We start from the raw sequence: 15435 nt of genomic DNA on the forward strand, positions 1-15435 counted from the left end.
TCATGGCAAAAAGCAAGATATTTCGAGAACAAAACCCCACAAGAAATCAAAACAAAGTGGTCGGATGTAAGTTCAGGTGGTCTCAAAACGGGAGTTTATTTATTATATCTAAATGGTTTTATAGTGTTTATGTGACGTACCTTTGTGTCAGGGCAGACTTCATTCTCACGATTTTATTTCTTTCTTTAATGTCAGTGAAATATTAGAATTAGTGATGTGATTTGAACAATATCTATCTATCTATCTATCTATCTATCTATATATATATATATAATTGATTCGTTGCCGCAAAATCCAAGGTAGTTTCTGTATGTACTATTAGCCTTGAAAATCCTGCTACTTGTTCACTTTCAAATGTTGCTGAATGCGGATGCTGCAACTGGCTTTGCTAAATACAGTCAATTTTACTATACCATCATTTAGTTATTGAATGAATCGGGCAAGCTTTCCTCTCATAAACATTCAACTCAATAAGGGAGCTGAATTTTTATAATCACCATAATCATCATTAACACCATCGAATCACGATCAACATCACACATTAATGCTTACAATCGAACAGACGCCAAATTTTTAAGTATCACAAAATATTAATGCCATAGGAATACTAGTTATATACAAAAATTGAAATAACACAATTCTAAGGAATGTTGTGTTTAATAATTGTTTGATGCTCTACAGAAATGTGTTATATTGCATCCACTGGATCAAAGTACGCCTCGTGGATTTATATCCTGCCAGTTTTCGAGCCATCATTTTTAATGGGAGACTGATAAGTGCATACCTTCCTCTTGGCTTCGACTGACCTATCTGAACTTTGCAGTACTCTTTGAAACACACCATGCACGAATGCACCACTGGAGAAAAAGTGTGTGTATATATATATATATATATATATATATATATATATATATATATATTCGTGAAGCGAGAGTTGCAAATGGGTTACATTGTCATTCATTATTATATTTTCATCAATTTATATAAAATTCCTTACGGTATATATGTATTACAAGGCAAAATGTGAAATATCTTGACTTGCAAGTTAGTTCATTTACCTGCTATTTGAGAGCATTTATGTGTTGTCTTGTTAATCACGAGAATTCATTATTTATGGCACAAATAAATATCATGAACTATTAATGTCTTATCCTTGTTAGAAATTATCGTCTCGCCATTTGATTAATGACAGTTTTATTACGTAAGAACCTAGCTGTATTTCTCTATACAGAGAGAGAGAGAGAGAGACAGAGAGAGAGATAACCTTATTCGGTCCACATTCGGTTCCTCTGGCTGCACCTCGATACATAGGCATGCATTCTCCCGTTATTGGATCTGTACACCTCATTTGGTGACACATATTTTCAGAGTTAGTCTTGAAAAAAGGTCGTAAAATGATGTTTAAGCTCGCGGGCTATGGAGGCATCAAAGAAGACAGCCATGAATGGAATTTGTAGGGCAAATGACCATTCTAGGATCGACCTAACATCAAAGCCAATAGTACTGGATTGGCAACTCGCGGCAGGAAATACTATTTTTTCATTACTCAGCACAAGTTTTATAAATGCTGAGCGGTAAGAAATCGAAAAATTGTTACAGGAACTGGTCGATTATATATACATTTAATTTTGCTCATTTTGAATACTTAGTACATGTTTTATAAAATTGATGAGGTCCCTCTCGACATTGGTACTTTAAAACTAGTACAGACTTATAATTGCACAAACTTTGCTTGAAAGGAATACGATCAATCAAACCACTTCTAGAGAATTACTCTTGAAAGCGACCTACATGCACGAAAAACAAAACATTTTAACCAAGTGCTCCTATTGGTGTATTATACATCCCATTAAAATGAATGCTGTCATCAATTTGACACCAAATTCGATATATTTGTATGTGTCTTTGAAATATTCATAAAAAATAATACTGATCTAGAGTAAAGGTAATACAATACATTACACTAGTTAATGTACTAGACAAGGGAAAATTGCTATAAAAGGATAGAGGAAAGAAGAGGCGAATGTCATGTTTTAAACATGACAGCAATATACCACTATGTTAAACTATTAATATAATATTGGTTTGTATCTTTTAAATATATAAACAAGAATAGAAAATAAAATAAATAAAAGTATAAATAACAGGAAAATAGTCAATTATACGATACGCAAGGAATTGCGTCATATTGTAGAACATAAGGCTGATAATGTTTCATATTAAAATTATATTTAAGAACGTGTTTTGTTGAATATGCAGAATAGAAATACCATGATATTTCAGAATTTTGTTGGACTAATATAAAAAGTACGTCCTTTTGTTCATTAATACCTATTTTCATATGATTAACACCTCTATATTAATGAGATCTGTTTTATCAAATTTTAATACATAAAGGTACGTAGTGAAGTATATTATATTTCGTTGATAGGACAATTATTTTGGTTGAATGTATAATTGTTCTTGTGTTAGAAAGTGTGTTAGTTACTTTAAATTGAAACTGTTATCACAATGCACCGGTATTATTCAGGAGATAACATTGCATATCCCAAATGTGCAACTGATTATTCCTGCCGGCCAAATGTATTCCCTGTATTTATCCAAATTTGTAGAAGGAAAGAAATATGATGAACGATTACATAACGTGTTCCTAAATAACTCAAATTAGTTTCTGTAAACCGTTCTAAGCATTATGACACAAGACAATTAATGTTACGAAACACTACAATAGCTTTTGAAGCTATTTAGAATGAAAGTATTCTGTTGCTTGTCTTACATTTGAACTTTTAGTCCTGTTATAATTTTTGGTATTGGTAGTATGCTGCACAACATGAAATCTCCTTCCTACCATCTCATCAACCATACAACTAACCATCTAACGACCTATCTACCAGCTGTGGACAGGATTGAAAAAAAACAAAAACTTAAAAAAAAAACATTAACGTGTACTAAGCTGAAGTAGAGTACCATCATGGCCAAAATAAAATATTGTTTTTGTCGCATTTGTTTAACAATCATCAGTCTTAAAACCATCATGAAGAGTTATTGTCAGAGCCCGCGAAACCAAGGTTTAATGAACGAACTTCTTCATCTTTGAATACCCTTGTATTAACAGCCAGTGGTAATGTTTATTTCATGACCCTTGCTCTTTGACAAAATCAATCGCAGTAATCGGGACTGCTGTAATTATAGCGTCGTTACTGCTATCAGTGACAAGAAGGACTAAACTAAAAATAGAGAATGGCGGTTTACTGAAAATCCACCCGAAATAATAGAGGCATATAAAAAAGGCACATTTACTTCATACATATCATCTCATACATTTTATATTAACCATATAATCCACCAACCGTTATAAATAGCATGCGCATATCTTGAATTATCATTAATGCTTTTACTAGAGAGTATATAATTTCCCGGCACGGTCTTCGACAACCACTTGGAAACCGCCTATGCCAACATAATTAGCTTTGCTGGAATATAAAATGAATGTTCACAACAGATGCATGCCGAAAACGGCGTGCAGAATGGCTACACCATCATCCCGAACGGATTCATTTAAGTAACATCGTGGATAATGTATTAGAGAGTACAGAACATTCAGCTGCAAAAACCATAGATGACACTGTATGTATCAATCTTAATTATGCTGACCATGTTACCTATGACTGAATAAAATGATAAACAGATATCTGGCGCTGAGTGATCAGGCTTGTTACAAACAAGGGGTTGTATAAAATATTTTAGCGGTCTAGCTCCAAGGCGCATACATTAACCACCGTTTAAAATATAAAATACATTTAACATTGATGCCTCAGCATCAGACCCCGAATAAAGCGGAATCCAAAATCAGAGATGATGGATATAATGAAAAAGAACCACCGATCACAACTACTTTCAGATCTAGACGCCTTCAGATCATGACCACAAGCATATATCATCTCTAGATTTAGACCCCAACCGGGTATTTAATATCGCAAATGGATGGCCAACGCATAGATTATAAAGAGGCACATGGCTTCGAATGGTGGAGCATTATTTAAAGGATGTAAGATTCGGACCACATATCATCGTCAATTTCGCGATTTAAGCGCAATCAGTTCCTGAGAAATCAACATCAAGCACAACATATTTCTTCAGTTAGTGAAGTGTACAATAATACCCATAACGTCACACTTAATGACTTAACAGTAAAATCATATGTAATAATAGTTGAGTGAATAATTAATTATTTAAACTCAATAAATGCTGATGGGTATTTTGTTTACGATATCAGAGAATGTGCCTTCTTGGAGGTTTAATGACTTAATGTGTTTCCTTTATATGTTTTAAGACGGCGTGTGCAGTTCGATTCCTTTCTTGTGAGCAACGATAGTTATTATTATCTCACTAGAGTTGCATCCTGGGAAAATTTTTTTAATAACTGGGCTTCAGTACAGATTCCTTGTCATCCAATCAGATCTATGATAATTGACCTTTTATGCACAACATATATAAATGCTTGCCTGTTCTAACGTTTCCATTTCAGTTTTATATTTAGGTTATAAGGTCAATGGAACCTACAACTAAAATGCAGTATAATTCAGTGAGGGTAGGATGGTATCAAAACCTTGTACACATATTTGTGCGGACGCTGAAGCAATTTAGCTGCGGGTTTCAAACTCACACTCTGGGGAACTATGCTACTTCTCCTCTACTCGGTAGAAATATGATAACGATATAAGCCATTTCATCTGTATTAATTGTGCAGATCTACGTTATAACGTTTGTGGATATATATATATATATATATATATATATATATATATATATATGCAGATTTGTCACATTGGCGGTTGACAGAACTCAATGCAACATTTGCTTTTTGCTTAGGCTTGAGTAGTTCTTTATGTCATGCACAAATATTATTCAGAGAAAACAATTCACCTCGTTTATATGCACTGCAATCTTAATATACTTGTAAACTTAAACCATTCCGCGATCTCAGCGTATGGGCGTAAAACGCGCATCTCATACTAGTAACACATGCATAAATTTGCATATACAAACCATCCAGTAGTGTGGTCCGTTTTCGTCCGGATATACTGCTTACAGTTATGTGCAATAATCAGTATTTTGGATGTGGAAACGTACCCACGCATGCTCAGTCTAATCAACTCGCACGCACACTCTGAATTACCTTGCAACATACCGAACCAGGTCCAACCATTAATCGACATTGATCATGTGGAGTGTACACCTGTCCTGGCTCTTTCCTCACATAATTAGCATATTCCTGAGGGTTAAAGAAGCTACCCGGCTTGGTCACGCACTTTCTGAAATGCGAATTTATAAGTAGGATATATACTATTACCTAGCGAAAGACACCATGTGCGAGCAAGCGCAATTATTATTAAGACTCCATTCTCCGACGTGACAATTGGCCCTTAATATTAGTACATATAAACAAATAGTGGCTCCTAATTGGGAAATATTAACATATTATAATTAATAAGCGGTATACATACATACATACATACATACATACCTACCTATAAAATACGTTCAAACATACATACATACATACATACATGAATGCATACAGACAGACATAAATGCTGCATCAGGTTTCCCTCCCGAGTATGACTAAATTTACAATTATTTTTTTGTTTAGTTTTTTGTCTCCATTTCCTCGCAAATAATAATATCAGTTATTTTAAAGAGAAAAACGTGATATATATATATATATATATATATATATATATATATATATATAGGGAAAAGTTCATTCCTGATAAGGACTCAGTTTAAGAGTCCAAGAAAGTATATATCTATCACAAACCAAATGCTAATTCAGAGTCAACAATCAGATTGTCTTTAAACAGAGATTTCGGTTTTAAATGTGTTTTAAGTTGTTAGAGAAAAATATTTCCTACGCTTCGTGAATCAAAATTATATTATTTCTACAAGACATTAACGATCTCAACATATGCAATAGAAACAAAAATGGAAGTTTTGGCAATTTATGCAAACATATTCGAATTTGAAATCAAAAGCAAATATACTGAAGACGGGTAAAAACTTATTAATATGCATGATACTTAGAAAATTTAAATCACACAAGTACGATGGTGCAAAATGTAACTAAATAAGATGGAAAATTTAACTGTTCTACGTATATGCAAAAATGATTAAATATATTTGAAAAAAGAAATGCGTTGTTGCTGTAAATCAACAGGTTTTATATGCACATACGAAAACAAATGACACTGAAATGCATCCTATATGAATATTACAACTCATATTTTCCATTGCGCTAGATAACATGGTCGAGCTAAATTATGAAACCAAAGTGGAAAGGTAAATATTCAGTTTCACTTTGGTAAACGAAACCGCATACGGGACATTGGAAAAATATAGTTCAGACGTATTGGTCCTGTGCGAGATTACTCCAATTTTTCTTAGTTCACCAAAGCAGCTACGACCTTAAGCTTTTATTGTTTCCCATACATGTATATGGTACGTTTGAAAAGATAAAATGAAAAATAAAAAAATATGCCTAAAGAATAACTTTAATGCGGTCTGAAAACAAATAGACAAAACAACGAATTTTGTGCGATTATTAAATGTATCTTGGGTGAGAAGTGTTTTTACCGACATGGAAACATTTTTTTAACAATATATCCTGACAAATTAAGAACAGGTTATATTTAAAATGCATTTTGTTCAGATGTATCTCCAGCATTAATTAAATTAAATGAGAAATGTGCCACAGAGGAGGCGAAAGAGTATCAAGACACGAATAATTAATAATTCTATCGAAAATATAATTCTAATGGTTCAAGTATCTTAAAAATGTTAAGACGCCCTGAACTATTCAGACGCTCTGAACTATATACAGTTCACATGCATTGCAGACTTATATACAGACTTATCAGTACCTCATCAAGTCTTTTTCTGAACCTTGAAAATTCATGCTAGTTTTATGAGGCTAACAAGGAGTTCAATTTTGGGTTACGAAAAGGTAAAAGCATTATAAGATAATAAAACCAAACAAAAGATACATATATCAATCTCCTTTGGTTGCACGTCCGATCAGGTTACAATATTTTGTTTTGCATTCAGCAAATTAACACAGTACAAAATATACTTGGTAATATTAAGAATATTAATTCGCGTATTTAAATTACATTTAGTCAATATTACTGGCTGAAATGAAACCTGTTTAATCAATGGACGAACTCCTTGAGGGTACAACTTCGTAAAGTGAGTATGTCAAATATAGTTGACCATAAACGGTTAGTGGCTAAGTCTACCATATGAGGCCTGAAATGATTGGAAATTTATAATGTTATGTGCCCTATATAACTAAGTCATACTTGTTCTTTAATGTATCCTTCATCGCTTTCACTGAGCAGTTAGAAAACATCCAAGGATTTGCATTGGATCTTGTTTTCACGAGGGGTACGAATCTGGCACTCATAAGAAATAAATCCTCAGCTTTACACAAGCCCGCAGTCCAAGATTCGCCGTCGTGAGTTGCCCCAAGACTGGAAGGAAAAAGTGGAAAGGCGAATAACTTGATCATACAGATTGCAGCTGATATATAACAACACTAAATAATAAGGAATAACACAAAATAACAATAATGTCCTTCTTTCCAAAAGTATTTGTATCAAAATGCAAACATGATCTTTTTTCTTAGGAAACATTAAAACATAACCCAAGTTGTATTGGCAATCGGTTACTTGAACACATGAATTGCATAGCAATATACCTCCAGAGGATAATGGTACTTATAAGTGATTTCCAGTGTACATTCATCCTTGCAATGTCTAAATATCCTGTGTATAAATCTTTCAACAGTGACAGCTGTAAAGTCTATCTTACTGCCGCATACCTTATAGTAGCTTCCTGGAAACGAAAATGAGAGCAAACGCAAGTTTTATAATCTTAAATCTGAAAGAGTGAAACCGGCAATTCTGGCAAAATAAACAAATAATTTATTTTTCCATGCTACAAATGCAAATTTAAGAGGAACTTTTAGTGCTGTGAATTAAACAAGAAATCATCACACATGTCGTATATAGTGGTACCATTGGATTCCAGTAGTTTTGAATGTGCTTAAGTACCCATAATATTAAATGTGTTGATGTGCCAATGTTCCTGATTTAACACAATGATATAATCGAGAAGGTATGTGAATGAATTCAACATCATTCCAAGGTATTGTTTTAATCCCAAAAAGTGATGTGCGATCTATAATTACTAATGAATAACATATACTAATAATTCCATTCATGCATATATGAACACAGCTAAAACTCATATCATAGATTCCCATATTCTTATATGAAGCTGTAATGAATAAATGTTTCCCTTGATTGATCATTCCGAAAATCTCAAGTACAATTTTACAAAGACTATATCTTCATACTGATAATCATCGTCCAAGACGACAATGTACATATAATATCATTAGCATCCCTGCATCTTTAGGGTCCGATTCTCTAGAGAGACTGAATTGGTTGATTATGTGGTCTATACTATAAACAAGAAACGTTTTGAAAGATTCATACATTTAATATACCTCAATTAATATTTATCACCATTACGAAACCTTTTCTGTAGTTCTCAGCTAGAAAGCGTCTCTCCAGAATATTGAAAAGAAAAGGATTGTATAAAATAGCTATATAAAAAGTCGGCATGGGGAGTATCCTAAATTCGAGAGGTCAGTTGATTATCTAACTGTCTGTAATTCACATCGATCACATATTAGCTATCTTCGACATCCAGGATGATTGAGTTATCTGGTGAATAATGTATAGGATCTCAGACACCCATGTGAAACCCACTGCCCTTCGATCCAGCGGTCAATTACAGTCGCTCATGTGGAAATCAGGAATCCACCATTGGGAACCAGGTATGAAAAACAAGTAAACTTACATTTTGGGGACAGATAGGTCGCCTGCCGTTGACTTACCTGTGTCCAAGTTCGTGTGCGGTAGTAAACACCACCCAAAATAAATCAATTGCCTTGACAACCACCATTCTTGTACCAGTGTCACACACGCCACCTGTAAACGTAAGACCTGAAAGAACAAAACGATAGGAAGACTGGATATTAAAATTACATTCTAACAAGCTGACATGCAAGACTTACAATATGCTCTGGCTAGGACGGGCAAACTATATTAATTTCGACGCACATTAATCAATGGTTAAATTATAATAATCTATATTTGCAAACTACATAAGCAATGTACATTAATGAGAATTATGCACCCAATGGCACAATGCTTACCTCGATATCAACAAGTACAGAAAACACACCCAACACTAAAATTGATATCTGCTAACTCGAGAATATGCGAATGTAGACACATGTATTTGATTCGTTACGTTAACTTAAACTTTGATCAATATGCTACTAAATAACGCTAAAATGTGGCTTTGACATGTGGAAACAAGTTACAACCAAAACAAAATCTAAACTTCCTAAGAGAAATCAAACATTTAAGTCGATTTGATACGATGGTCATCTTTTCGAACAATCGCAATAGGCTTAATAATGTATTCAGGTGGGATATTGACAGTTTTCAGAGCTAAACAAGATTACGGACATGGTTGCAGTTTCTGAGAGGTTCATTGATGAGGAAAATATATTAGAATATTCCAATAACAAAATACTTTAAAGCAACAATTCAGTTAATCGTGATTTTCATCAAATTAAAATTTCCAAAAAATGAGCCAACAAAACTGCAATTAGTGTCTGAACAAATCAATTGGGTCATTTGCTGTGCTTGGTTCAGTCAGCTTGCCGTAGATATGTTACTGCCCTGAACATTTACAAAGTATAGTTTAATACAACTAGTAGACCTGGATAACACACCATCTGTTGCAAATCTTCAAAACATTAAAAGCGCATAGTCATCTGGATGCGTATGATAACGCTAAATAAATTCAGTATAAGTAACTTATAAAAATATAAGCAAATAGGGTCTGTCAGAATATCACATAACATAGATTATGCCATTCCCATATAGATATAGACGTGGGTTGATCTCATCACAATATATTAATGAATATTTTAAATCCGTATGTGTTGCCATATGCTGCATGGACATTCTACGCTGTCAAAATGTAGAGAGAGATTAACCCGACATATTAGTTTCATTGCAATATATAGATGGTTGACGCGGTATTACAATGCCAATTTAAAGCTTGATGTATGTTGTCATCCTTAATTTTTAATGGCTAACAGTTTTCCTACCTTCATCTCAAACAAGTCAATATAAGTGGTTTGGCCTTAACAATACATATAATAGATTGCGAAGACAAACACTAGTTTTATATGATTTGATAATAGCCAATCTGCCTGTGCTACTTTACTTTTACGAGTCTATGTTTTTAAAATAAGTAACATAAAGAGTGAAAAGTAACAAGCTTTGCAAATCTAAATTACTGATATTAAAATATACATTTCGTTTTTGGTGCATCAAGCTATCACTCTGACACTACTTAGTATGTAACACGTCTACAAACCAAAGACAATCCTTTCACGATATGTGTATATAATGCATATCAACGGAGGCGTTATCATTGAATTTAAAGTTGGTCCTCATAGGCATTATGGTTGAATTTAAAGTACGTCCTCATAGGCGTTATCATTGAATTTGAAGTAGGTCCTTATAGGCATTATCAGTGAATTTCAAGTTGATCCTTATAGGCGTTATAACTGAAATTAAAGTACGTCCTCATAGGAGTTATCACTGAATTTAAAGTACGTCCTCATAGGCGTTATCATTGAATTTAAGGTAGGTCCTCATAGGTGGTATCGTTGAATTTAAAGTAGGTCCTCATCGGCGTTTTGATTGAATTTAAAGTAGGTCATGATATCATCAGAGGCGTTATCATTGAATTTAAAGTACGTCCTCATAGGCATTATTATTGCATTTAAAGTAGGTAGTATATAGACGTTATCATTGAATTTAAAGTACGTCATCATAAGCGTTATCATTGAATTTAAAGTAGGTCCTTATAGGCATTATCATTGAATTTAAAGAACGTCCTCATAGGCGTTGTTATTGAACTTATAGTAGGTCCTCATAGGCGTTATCATTGAATTTAAAGTAGGTCCTTATAGGCGTTATCATTGAATTTAAAGTAGGTCCTTATAGGCATTATCATTGAATTTAAAGAACGTCCTCATAGGCGTTGTTATTGAACTTATAGTAGGTCCTCATAGGCGTTATCATTGAATTTAAAGTAGGTCCTTATAGGCGTTATCATTGAATTTAAAGTAGGTCCTGTTATCACCAGAGGCATTATCTTTGAATTTAAAGTAGGTCCTTATAAGCGTTATCACTGAATTTAAAGTAGGTCATTATAGCAGTTATCATTGAATTTAAAGTAGGTCCTCATAGGTGTTATCATTGAATTTAAAGTAGGTCCTCATAAGCGTTATCACTGAATTTAAAGTAGGGACTCATAGACGTTATCATTGAATTTAAAGTAGGTCCTCATAGGCGTCATCATTTAATTTAAAGTAGGTGCTCATAGGCGTTATCATTGAATTTAAAGTAGGTCCACATCGGCGTTTTGATTGAATAAAAAGTAGGTCCTGATATCATCAGAGGCGTTATCATTGAATTTAAAGTTGGTCCTCATAGGCATCATGGTTGAATTTAAAGTACGTCCTCATAGGCGTTATCATTGAATTTGAAGTAGGTCCTCATAGGCATTATCAATGAATTTAAAGTCGATCCTTATAGGCGTTATCACTGAAATTAAAGTGCGTCCTCATAGGAGTTATCATTGAATTTAAAGTAGGTCCTCATATGCGTTATCATTGAATTGAAGGTAGGTCCTCATTGCGGTATTATTGAATTTAAAGTAGGTCCTCATCGGCGTTATCATTGAATTCAAAATATGTCCTTATAGGCGTTATCATTGAATTTAAAAAAGTCCTCATCGGCGTTTTCATTCAGCTTAAAGTAAGTCCTGATATCACCAGAGGCGTTTTCATTGAATTTAAAGTAGGTCCTTATAGGCGTTATCATTGAATTTAAAGTAGGTCCTGATATCACCAGAGGCATTATCTTTGAATTTAAAGTAGGTCCTTATAAGAGTTATCATTGAATTCAAAGTAGGTCATTATAGGCGTTATCATTTAATTTAAAGTATATCCTCATATGCCTTATCACTGAATTTAAAGTAGGTCTTCATAGGCGGTATCATTGAATTTAAAGTAGGTCCTTATAGGCGTTATCATTTAATTTAAAGTAGGTTCACATAGGCGTTATCATCGAATTTAAATAGGTCCTCATAGGCGTTATCATTGAATTTAAAGTAGGTCTTTGTAGGCATTATCATTGAATTTAAAGTACGTCCTCATAGGCATTATCATTGATTTGAAAGTAGGTCCTCATAGGCGTTATCATTGAATTTAAGGTAGGTCTTTGTTGGCGTTATCATTGAATTTAAAGTATGTCGTCATAGGCATTATCATTGAATTTAAAGTAGATCCTCATAGGCATCATCATTGAATTTAAAGTATGTCCTCATAGGCATTATCATTGAATTTAAAGTAGGTCCTCATAGGCATTATCATTGAATTTAAAGTAGATCCTCATAGGCATCATCATTGAATTTAAAGTATGTCCTCATAGGCATTGTCATTGAATTTAAAGTAGGTCCTCATAGGCATCATCATTGAATTTAAAGTATGTCCTCATAGGCATTATCATTGAATTTAAAGTAAGTCCTCTTAGGCGGTATCATTGAATTTAAAATAGGTACTCATAGGCGTTATCATTAAATTTAGAGTAGGTCCTTGTAGGCATTATTATTTAATTTAAAGTAGGTACTCATCGGCGTTATCATTGAATTTAGAGTAGGTCCTTGTAGGCATTATCATTGAATTTAGAGTAGGTCCTCATAGACGTTATCATTGAATTTAAAGTAGGTACTCATAGGCGTTATCATTGAATTTAAGGTAGGTCCTCATCGGCGTTATCATTGAATTTAGAGTAGGTCCTTGTAGGCATTATCATTGAATTTAGAGTAGGTCCTCATAGGCGTTATCATTGAATTTAGAGTAGGTCCTTGTAGGCATTATCATTGAATTTATAGTAGGTCCTCATAGGCGGTATCATTGAATTTAAAGTAGGTCCTCATAGGCGGTATCATTGAATTCAAAGTAGGTACTTATAGGCGTTATCATTGAATTTAGAGTGGGTCATTGTAGGCATTATCACTGAATTTAAAGTAGGTACTCATAGGCCTTATCACTGAATTTAAAGTACGTCCTTATAGGGCTTATAATGAACAGTGAAACATCAACGATCAATTCTCTCAAGAGACCTCACCAGTTACATGACCACTCAGGCGTAGTGCGTACAAGCTTGAACATGTCCGAATTTAACGGTTTGTATTTTAATTATCACATCGCCAAGACCAGCAGGGTGGTACAACTGCTTTGGCGAGTCTGTCATTTTCCCTTAGTACAGTTTTAAAGCATAGTTTACCAGACATTTTGTTTGAATTTGTGCTGGATGAAGTCAATTGATCTTTTAATGCACGTGATTTTTAAGATATTAAGTGTGAAATACAAGTTCATTTTTCCTGTTAATCTAATTGTTTGTATCTTCAGCTATTACGGTATATATTTGTGCATAAATATACTGATAAGAAACCATATGAATTTAGAAGATTATGGTTTCAAAAGGAATGTCCCGGAGAAAGAACCTTTAGCGATAAACTGGCTCTTATTTTAAAATCTTAAGTGGTTGAACGGTGGATACTGTTTGTTTTACGCTATCTAGTTTGAACATCTACACTAATAAATAATGTGTTTCGTAATCCATAAAATAATTCTACCATATAACGTGGGCGCGATATGTTTGGGATATCAGTTAAATGGCTACTGACTCCTAAGTGACCAAATTGACACCTGCATGTATTGGAAACTTTGACAGTTTATCTCATATTTAACACAGATGAGCTCTCAGTGAGAGAGAGAGAGAGAGAGAGAGAGAGAGAGAGAGAGAGAGAGAGAGAGAGGCACTTACCAGCAATCGGATTTTTTTTATTGGTAACATACAAGTCGTACCTGAAATAAAATAGTCTGCCTATAATTTTTAGCATGGCACCCATACTCAAAAACTACCGTAAAGGTTACGATATCGTTTCCTTGATGTTCATTTAACACCGTTCGCAATGAGAGATATACGTTGGCAAGTAATTTAAATAAACAAATATTCGATTATGCGGATACTTAGATGCAGTGAAACTGTTCAATCTCAGTTGCAACCAATGAAAAGCATTGCTTTTCATAGCAGCCCCAAACAAAAACACTTTATTGTTAGTAAAGCATAAATCAACCTCCAGGACGTGATAAAATATTTGTTTTACAGGACTGATCTACCTTATGATAGTTTCGACAATTGTTAAATTAAATGTTTTCCCTAAAAACAATATCTTATATTTAATCGCAGTTAAATTATTACTCAAAATTCGCATTATATATATATATATATATATATACATGGATTGACAAACTAGTTCTTACCACAACGGCTCAAATATTAGGAAACAGTGTACTATTCTGAGAGCTATACATGCTATGCAGACTATTAGACAGCCATTAGAACAAAAAAAAATTTTGTCTTTGAAGAGCATTGATCCAGATATTGCAAAACTCTTTCCTTCAGAATGTCGAGTATATCCCACGTTCATATGTATTCCTTTTACAAGATGGCCGCTATCGCGTAACCGGCTTGAAGCATCTGTTCCTTTTTTGAGCCGTTTTTCTTGATGTATGTGCTTGTTGTCTTCGTCTACGTTATTGTGTTCACCATGCATTGGCTGTTCAGTCCGTATGTGTTTCTTCATCTCCTTGTTTTGCGAACGATAACAATTAGACCTTTTCTCAGATGTCTTGTTCCACTCCTACAACGTCCTTTGTTGTTTAACAATCCGATATCACCCGTTTATGCTATGATGGGTCCTCATTAATTGCTTTGAATGACCACTCCTTGCCTATTAGCACTACACTGTGCACTAGATTGAAACAGCTGTGACTGTTCTCATTATTACTTAAATGTAAACGGAAGCAAAAATAGAAACATTGTTTCAAAGCTGGCCGTCGTGGAATAGGAATAGAAATTACAGTTATCTCCCTTTCCAGCTCATTATTTAAAAATTCGGCCGTTAAATTAGACAACCTAATTGAAATCCCTCATCAATCGTCAACCTTTGCGTCAACTATCTAAGAGAAACCCCTACGTAGCGCAATATTCAAAGCCCAATCAGTATTACAACAGGAAAAGCGATCACAAATAGTTAATTTTATCAACTTTCACTTTGACTCTCCTGGAAACCAATACGCATCAAAACTCCTCGCTTACATTCATGTTTTCAACCTCAAACAATCAATTAACCAACTCACCCATA

The 15435-nt window shown here is 33.9% G+C and overlaps 1 protein-coding gene across 2 annotated transcripts in view; it reads right to left on the reverse strand.

The window, feature by feature from the left end:
- Positions 1-655: 655 nt before the first annotated feature.
- LOC149791964 (metalloprotease mig-17-like) overlaps positions 656-15435 on the reverse strand; it is a 45170-nt gene continuing 30390 nt past the window's right edge. The window contains exons 1-7 of one of the 2 annotated variants that reach the window (XM_089969302.1): positions 14552-15035; positions 14052-14092; positions 8963-9071; positions 7359-7529; positions 5180-5315; positions 1265-1375; positions 656-857 (exon numbers count right to left, since the gene is read on the reverse strand). In XM_089969302.1, the coding sequence (XP_089825428.1) occupies positions 807-857; positions 1265-1375; positions 5180-5315; positions 7359-7529; positions 8963-9071; positions 14052-14092; positions 14552-14874 (942 nt within the window). In that variant the 5' untranslated portion in view covers positions 14875-15035 and the 3' untranslated portion in view covers positions 656-806. Of the gene's footprint in view, positions 858-1264; positions 1376-5179; positions 5316-7358; positions 7530-8962; positions 9072-14051; positions 14093-14551; positions 15036-15435 lie in introns of those variants that run through there. The other variant, XM_089969303.1, reaches the window with a different exon arrangement.

The sequence above is a fragment of the Sinohyriopsis cumingii genome, chromosome 9, assembly GCF_028554795.1.
Source record: "Sinohyriopsis cumingii isolate HCF-2022 chromosome 9, ASM2855479v2, whole genome shotgun sequence".
In the NCBI taxonomy this organism is placed as follows: domain Eukaryota; kingdom Metazoa; phylum Mollusca; class Bivalvia; order Unionida; family Unionidae; genus Sinohyriopsis; species Sinohyriopsis cumingii.